This window comes from Tricharina praecox (genome assembly GCF_024521635.1).
Source record: "Tricharina praecox strain CBS 144465 chromosome Unknown BZA05scaffold_18, whole genome shotgun sequence".
Taxonomy (NCBI): Eukaryota; Fungi; Ascomycota; class Pezizomycetes; order Pezizales; family Pyronemataceae; genus Tricharina; species Tricharina praecox.
The window spans coordinates 261,908-270,885 of record NW_026250420.1 but is presented as its reverse complement, the minus strand read 5'-3'; the positions used below and the strand labels follow the sequence as shown (position 1 = coordinate 270,885).

At 53.6% G+C, this 8,978-nt stretch overlaps 1 protein-coding gene across 1 annotated transcript; it reads right to left on the bottom strand.

The window, feature by feature from the left end:
• Positions 1-6,161: 6,161 nt before the first annotated feature.
• On the bottom strand, positions 6,162-8,126 carry BZA05DRAFT_375630 (S-adenosyl-L-methionine-dependent methyltransferase). The gene is made up of 8 exons (XM_051481795.1): positions 8,021-8,126; positions 7,835-7,958; positions 7,612-7,773; positions 7,485-7,550; positions 7,297-7,418; positions 6,794-7,032; positions 6,494-6,671; positions 6,162-6,439 (listed from the first exon to the last, which is right to left on the bottom strand). Exons 1-8 carry the CDS (start codon positions 8,029-8,031, stop codon positions 6,406-6,408), a joined length of 936 nt encoding a protein of 311 aa, XP_051337928.1. The 5' UTR covers positions 8,032-8,126; the 3' UTR covers positions 6,162-6,405.
• Positions 8,127-8,978: the final 852 nt, after the last annotated feature.

Here is an 8,978-nt window from a genome sequence, read left to right as displayed (position 1 = left end):
GTTCAGTTGAGATCAGAAACTTTGTCTGCGCCAAGGCGCTATGCAAAGACTTTTAGCCGCAACGAGTGAGTAATCATGGTTCATACCACGTGCTCGAGATGAACTTTCCGCGAGTGACGCCACATGATATAGCTCGACCACGAAAAACCATCCTGCGGCTACTACCAGTAGTGGAGCCCTAGCTTATTATCCCGCGTAACGGGGATAACTACGAGTTGAGGGCATACGACGACCGAGGGTAATCGTCGTGACGACGCGCTCCAGATCCCATCCAAAGGCAGCTGCCAACGAATCTGAATAGCACCGGTCAAATTACCAAACATCAGGAAGAAAAGAAACCCACCCGCCTCTCTCTCTCTCTCTCTTGCATTTTCAAGTTCCCATCGTGGCTGTTTCCAAACTCTCGCGCCTTACATTGCGTTTTACGCCGCCTAGTACAACTTTAAATTTTACAGGACAAGCGCCAGCCGCCACATGGACTCTGGAGAGCCAAAAACTGCACTTTGTGCGCACATCCGCGGGCTGTAGGCCGCCGGAGGTCGCGCATCACACAACTACTCGTATGTAGGTGTTGAAACTGAGAGCAGAACTTGACTTAATTGGAGTAATTATACGGGAAAGATCAAAAAGGAGACTGCTTATAAAGGCAAACGAGCTCGTGTAAACAACGGGATGAAGCATCAGACTGAGGATGGGACGATAACTAGCCGTCGCCAGACTCGGACTGGGGGCTTGAGGAGGCTTATTCTGGTGGGATGCCAGGGACAATACTAAGAAGTTACGAAGGCTATGAAGACTGTATGCAACGATGTGAAGGGACTGAGAAAAGTCACTGTGGCGAGCCCACGAGCTCCGTTTCGTGTCCGCCCTGGCCAGTCGAGGTAGAAAACCCCCCGGGACCGACCAGTCCGATGCGGCACCGACCACAGGCAATAGGACGCATAATATCAACCGTAGGTATGCTAGGTACATACAAGTGACAATCCATGAGGCAGTTTTGATATTCAAATGCCGTACTAGGTAGTAGAGTACCTACACCACGGCTGGCTGGCGCAGACATCGAGGCGAGAATCGTCACTTGGACTTGGAGATATGTAGGTACGGCGATGCACTAGATAAGGTGGAAAGTCGGTGAGAGGTCGGTTGGAGATTCCGGGTTGAGATTGAAAAGGTGGCAGATATTTAAAGCATTTTGAAATGGGCGCGTAACGTGTGAGTGCGCGGATACCCGAATGCTAGAGTATTATGTAGGGCACATACATGTTACGGGCCGTGTCGACGTAAAGTACGGTATCTATGGGCTGCATTATACATAAGGTGGTGTCGATGTCGGTGACGCCTCGTTTTTGTCTTTATTTTTGTTTTTTTGTAACACTTTGCATGAGCCGCGGCGGTGTGATGACCCCCGCACCCTGGTTCAAAGCCTTATAAAACAGGGAAGGCTGCGGATCACTTCTCCGGAATACTACCTAGTGGGTGCTGGTGGCGGCTGAGTCACTGAGCCACGAATGTGGCTTCCTTCCGTAAGCCATGCACGGACCATCACAGTGATTTACACATATTAGTAAAGTGCATTATTCTCGGGACCTTGGACACCTACATGCCTAGATACTGTATCGAGATTTTAGAGGAGCCGTTATGGACGTGGTTGGTGAAAAGACGTGGCACCTATGCGGAAGTAAAAAAACATCGTGTTATTGCTTTGTCATGATGATGTTAAGCGTATATACTCCCAGAGTTGGCAGTGTTATGTAAGTAATTTGTGAGGGCATGCTGCAAACCTACACACAAATTCATCAGTCCTACTCACCAAAACCCACTAGTATGCGTCAGCAGGATAGCTACCGTATGTCCGCCGCACACCCATGCCGGGGAGTGGAGTACCGGTACGGCCTTTCCGCCAGTGCGGCCACTCCCCGAAACCAAACGACAGAGATCCGAGGGGATTTCGGGTTGCTATGGACATCACTCTACCTCGAGGTGGCACAGTTCAGTGGGTATGCAGTCAATCCCGGCACGTGAATAATGCTGACCTTTGGGGGGATCATGATTATCATACATCCATTGATCAGGCACTTCCCATGTCCATACATACCGACCAACCATGCCGGCAAAGATGCCGATAACCCACGCCGCAGCCATGCCGACGAGCCACCTACGCCGCAGGCACTTAGGTATCAAGAAGCGGACAGATCCGGGCCGGGCCCGGAACAGTACCCGACTCCAATCAAGGCCATGTACCAGAGATGATAGGTACGCTTCAGATTATTATTTTTCTAACGGAAGACAATGACATACCGGCATGGGGCGGGCCATGCCGTGGCTTATAGGCCGGCTCTTTCTTTGTCCGTATTGATCGGTTGATGATATCAGGCCTGGAAAACAGGGAACTGGCTGGGTACCGTATCCACCGATGGAGCCATGCTGCCATGCTGCCATGCATGACACGCAGTACATAACAGTAACCATGGGCGACGGCGACGGCAGCGGCAGCAGGAGCTGCGAGTCTGAGAGGGCGGCCATCAGCTCCATGGTACTAGTGGTGATTTCCGTACCGCTGCGGAAAAGTAACCAAGCAGGTATGTAGGTCTCAGATCCGTCCTATACCCATGGTCCATGGACAGTTAATGTCTCGGGAAAGCGGGTAAGCCGGTGAAGGCAAAGAAATAATAGGACAATCAGACAGTATGTAGAAAGACGCTCCTCCGCTCCGGCCAACCTATGGCGCGTACTCCTGGCACCACGCCGACAGCTTCGTGAATGTGCTAGCTAGATTGGCCCTTTTGACGATACCAAAGGTTCTGCAAGGAATATAGGGGCACATACATACAGGTACGTACCTATCGGTAGTAAGGCGGTATAGGTAAAGAAGCAAGGAGAGAGAGAGCCATACAGCCAGGAGAGGGATTCCAGAGACGGAGTGCCGTCCATGCTGATCTGTTGTATTCGTGGCCACGGGTACTGCATAGGTTCTGTGAACCTGTTCGGCGGTCATCCCGTGCGTCTTAGAATAGGATACCGGTATTCATGCGCCAACAACTCCCTCAGTGATAACGAACGAATCACCAATACGATCCCACACTGGTGCTCCGATGCTATCAGAAGTTTCGATGCCGAGATGGTACGGCTGGTGAGTTGGCAAGCCGTGTGTTCAATCCGACCGTGACCAAATCGTGGCCATGGCCCGTCAGCGTATATGTAGACTAGAACACATACCTAGCTCGCGGCTGTTGCGAAGTTTCGACATGAAGTAGGCAGCCAGGCAGGCACGTTAGACACTAGCGGGCCGCCGAGGTGGTTGGTGGCCTATGTATCCGTCCGGACTACTAGTACACAGGACTTTCCGGCTGGTTGATAATATTTGCTATGGAGTGAGTACGTGCTTAGCTTCTGACTGGCGGCAAGCGCATGCGTCGAGCATGCAACACGGTCCATATGCGGCATAAATAACTTGCCTCGCGCCAATGACCTGAGAGCAATGCAGGCAAATCCCTTCCGCTTTCTAAAGATGAAATTGCCGCGAGTCAAGGATCGAAGCGATCCCGGTGAGGGATAGGGGACTGTAGAAGAGGGCGTATGGTATGTAGGGCCAGGGCTTCCACCAACAGATGGCCGCGGTATGGAGTAGTAGCGGGCATCTTCGTTGGGGAATCCAAATTAATTTCCATATCGAGCTGCTGCTGCTCGGGATCGGTGATGTCTGTGCGCAAGTGCGGCATTGCATGGCCGAAGGTCTCCAGATTCCCCACGGCCACCCACCCACACAACAAGCTTTCAACGGTGTTATGGAGAGTAACTAACGCCAGCGGCCAAGATGTCAGGTGGCACTCGTGAGTCATGATCATCAAGGTTGCGGGATGTCCTGCGCCCGCTGCTCAACGGCCAACCCGATCGGTGCCCCCCCATCTTTCGGAAACACCGAACGTGCGACCGCTTTCTCTATGCACCCACGGACTTGATGAACCGACACCGAGGAGAAGATGCTGACGGAAAGGCAGAAGAAAGCACACTGGAGTAAGTCACCCGCACCCGCATAGCACCTATCGGCCAAGCCGGGCGTTTATCGATGGATAAGTGCATATTCTGGGCAGCCACAACAGTCATCCGAATGAAGTTGGTCGGGCTGGGGGCGGGGGCTACAACTGAAAGGGATGATGTGGTGGATTGTCGTTGTCCGCTGTCTGGTGTCGGGCGTTCTCGTCCCGAAAATCCAATGCTGCAGAGGTTTGATCCGTGGACGCACGTATGTGCGTACGTACATGTACCATAATATACATGTGTCGGTGGTGGAGGCGCCTGGGTTGAGGGGTATCTGCAGAACGTGTGTATGTACACACCGGATGAGCGCATCTGATTCGATCCCGACGGATCCGAAAGCCACTGTGCTGGGACGATGTGTCTGGTACGACGGGGGGGTATGCAGATACACACACACATAGCATGTCTCTATATTTCTAAGCTGTCGGCGTTGACCTTCGGGGTCACACCGGACATACCAAGCACAGCAGAGTAACCAAGTAAGCAAGCCCCTACATTTGTCCCCACGGACAGCAATGTTGGACCGGAAACCCATAGCAACCGGACCAACTCGAGCGAGCCGCATTCACAGCCAATAATTGCAACATTATCGAGCCGTATGTGTGTACCAACGTTCGGGAAAACTTCTTTGGATGCCGAGGCAGGTGCCAGAGTCGATAATCGCAACCAAGAACCCATGGCCAAGGCCAGTTGGGCTAATGTTGCGCATCCCCGGACAGACACCGTGAGCGCTGTTGACCCGCCGTTGTCCGGTGTCCGCTAGTTAGCCTGGCAAGCCTTTCCTCTCCCTCACCTCATGTCCAAACGAGCCCCCTTCCGACGACATGCACATCTCCTGCCGTGGACAAGACCAACAAGAAGCGACTGTGCGCCATTTGCGTCCGCCGCCGCCGCCGCTCGCCGCCGATAGGAAACCCTCCTTTAGAGAGTAAATAAGGGGGCTTCGGAAGCTGGGCGTGGACGTGCTGCGGTGCGGTGCGGTGCAGTCGACCTGCAGAGCGAGAAGCCGTGAGTTGTCCTGCCTGCCTGCCTGCCTGTCCTGTCCTTCCGTCCCTGTTCCAGCAAACCTGTTTGGGTTTCTGTAGGGGTACCAGTCCCGCTAGATTCTCCGACCAAGCTGCAGTCCAGTTCACGATGGCAGTTGGCTCATCCTCTTAAGAATCGGCGGTTGCCCTTTCCTTCCTTCCACCCAGATGCCCCCTTATGGTCTCCAGCCTCAACACCCACAGACTCACCCACGCCCTCCCCCCTTCCCTCTCTCCCCCGCACCGTTCGCCTAAAGCGTGTTTCCCAGTTGGTTGCCGTGTGGTCCGCGACTGAAGGCCCGTGCGTGCTTTTGTTTCCCGCTTGTTTCCCTCTGCACGTGACCGTCTTTCGGCTAATGGGCAACGAGTAGTGCGTCAAGGACATCGCTTGCTTTGACGGCAGTTCTGCTGCGCTCGTCTCCAGCCCTCTAGCCGCCTTTACGCAGATGAGATCTGCGTCGTCGAAAGACAACGGAGATCCCTCAACCGTTCCTCGATCATGCACATAACGGTAAGTGCGACTCTTATGTACAGTACACATCCGTGGCCGCTTCTGATCGTCGTTTCTCGCAGGCAGAGTTTTCGATGCCGTCCAATCGCCGTTGCAGAGCATGTCGGCATCAAGTGGACGGGATGCGTCCACGCAGCCCAACGACAACACACCACGCCAGCATCCTTGTTGGTTTCTGAGCACAGTCAGCCGGACCTCTCCAAACGCTAGCCATCGGGATTGACCGTTGACGCCGACGTCCCCGGGTCTTGTGCCACCCAACTCAGAGTGATAGTCTATGTTGCCGCCCTTTCTAGTGCCGTAGCTATGTCAACGATGACTGGCCATATTGGCAACGAAGGGCTCCGTTAGCCGCCTCCTACTCCGTTTTACTGCGACGAATTTTCTTTCATGGGAGACAATGTTTCGGCATGACCCTCCGATGTTTTACGTCCAGCGAACCAATTCATTCAGACGGAAACGAAAAGAAAGAAATGACACTATGGACCTGATCAGCAACGATACGGAGGAGAAGAGCCTAGTACATTTGCACCGATGATCACAACTCACGCCACTAGGGGGGCAATTATCGAGAGTTTTATGAATTTCCCGGGGAGCTGCTGCAGTTATCAGACAGCGCAATAAAACAGACAATAACACGCACAGTCGCTCCAAGGAAAAAATGAAACAATACACGCGCGCAAAAGCAAGATTCGTCACATCCCGATCGCATGACTCGATTCTCGAAGTTTCAACCACTTGGATGAATATCGTCTGCTGAATCTGCCATCTCCACGATCCGGTTTATTCTTAACAAGTGCAAGTCCGGAAACTGTTCGGGACTTGCACTTGTTAAGAATTCGGTTTGCGGCCGATGGCGACGTATCTTGGAGTTTGTCAGTCAACTGTCCGCTCGTCGTTTGATAGAATTGGGACTCACAAGCCAATATAAGGCTTCAAAGCCAGATTGTCGAGATCTTGCCTCGCCTTCGCAACGAGGACATGGATTTCTGGCATATCCATGTTCAGGTACTCGTGGAGCAGGTAGTTGCACTGGGCTCCGAGTCCCTCCTTGTACAGTACATTGTTCATATTTCCGATTTCACGTTCGCGTTCGGCTGCAACGTTCACGGATCAGCACTTTTCTTCTATCGAACGGACCGAGCGAGTGTTGGCGGATGGTGATGTCAGTAGCAGCTCTCAACCAACCAGGCAAGGGAGCGCGGCTGATTGTACTCACTTGAAGGCCAGCCATTCGCCGGCAACTGAATCATTTGACTGTCGACCTCCACCAATCCAGCCTCGCGCATCATGGTCCCCAACTTCATAGGGACCCGGATATCTCTCGTGTCATCCAACGCCCTCAAGTAGAGGCCGCTGAGTTGCCGGAGGGCATGGTCGTCGCCCATACTTCCGTTGTCGGATTGGACGTTGGTGTACCATTCGACGAATTGAAGCCAGCCGCCCGGTTTCGTGACACTACCAGAGAGACGAGTCAGCACTAAAGTATACCAGGCATCCATCAGAAAACTCGGCAACGGGTTTCATTGTGAACGGTCCACTAGGCGACTCGCATCTCCCAACACCGGCCAATCGAACAAGGCTATCCGTCCGGCTCTCCGACACGGTCCTATCACTCGGCGATGGGGGTGGCGTCGGTATTGGGACGCGCTACGGATTTCATGTTCCACAGCGCCAGTGGCAAATTCTGGAGACAACGATTGAAAGAGAAAGGGATCATACCGCACACAATCTCTGATGTAAGAGCGCCAACGGTCTTTTTTAATGCCGGTGACGACAAGCTGGGAGTGGACCAGATCGAATTGGTTCGATGCGAATGTGAACGGTTCGTTCAAGTCATCGACCTTTGCGCACAACCGTCAGTATGCAGCTCAAAGTTGTTTATCCGCTCGGTTGTCGAGCATACATACCTGCAACCACAAATTCGGAGGGATCTCATCGGGCTTCATATGCGGAGAAATATCCACGCCGATAACCTTTTGTAGGAGATCAGAAAGGGGTCTTCTTCGGTGGATCAGCAAGTCCGGGAATACATACCTCGCACTGTGGGTATCGCTCGGCAACCTCGCAAACCCAAGCAGCAGACCCATAGCCACAGTCCAAGATGTTCTGCGGGTTCTCGATCGGCGGAAATATGAGCCTCTGGTCGAACGCTTTCTGGAGAATCATGTGCTGCTGGTCCAGCCTCTCGCGCTCGTCCTAGACAGAGCATCGTCAATGCAAGAGCGTCGAACGATGGGTGGCAATCAGGGTCAGTTACCTCGTCTATCGGCGTGAAGCCCAATCCCCTATCCAGGGCTAGTTGCTGGTACACCCGGCCGCCGATGTTGATGGTCTCGGTGTAGAGACTGTCCAGCGATTTGGTGTCATCCAAATCGATAGTGCTGTCATCCGAGAGTGCACAGTCAGAATCACAATGTCTTACGGGCCGGGCAGAGTCGAGTACCTGCTGCTCATTCTGCGATGACTCCCAGCTGCTCGATGGGGTGTGCTGCTTGACGGTATTCAGGAATGGCGTCGTCGCTCGCGGCGGGAGAGAAGATTCCGGGATGTGTGTGACGGATACTGTGTTGGCAACAGGAAGTGCAGCACACTAATATTAAGGGAGCGGGACAGGAAGACACAGGCACAAGCACGAGCACACAGGCAGCACGCACCACGACAGCGATTGAATTCGGTGTTCGGCGGGGCTCCCCGTGTCCAGCCTACTGCAGCTCTCTATTTTATAGCATAGGTATTTCTATTCGACCGCTGGTAAGTGGGCCGGGTTGCCGCGATAACCCACGTTCTAGCACGCTGTTCGCATTTTACCAACCAATACAAAGAATCGGTTAAACCGTGGACCTGGAAGAAAAAAATGGGGCCACGGTGTGGGATGGGTGAGTCCCGCTTGGGAGTTCCTTATGGGCGCCGAACCCCCGATGACACTCCTTACTCTGCGAAACAGAAGTCTGTGCGTGACGGTGCTGACCCTGAGGACTTGCCCGCTTTTGGCCTTAGGGCGTGGAAACGTCGGAAATTTATTGAGAGAAATGTCCCCAGGTAGTTCACCGACCAGGCGGTTCCGAAGATTTGTGCTGCCTGGGCGGGGTGGTCTGGAGATCCACGAGCCAGAGTCTCGGGATGAGTCGAATTGGGCGAGCAGCAAGAGGAAGCATCGCGAAACATATCGAGCGACCATCGGCGCTCCTGTTGACCGTCGACGCGATCTCCGAGATGCCGCCGAAGAGGCAGCTCCTGCAATGGAAACAATGGACGGAAAACAGCCGGGACTGTGGATGGCTGAGCTGATCTACGGCAGCTGCCTGGGACCCTAGCTCACGGGCTTGTGTCCCACCGACACCCACCACCACCACTGCAACCACCACTAACTACCACCACTACATACCATGACCACCACCACT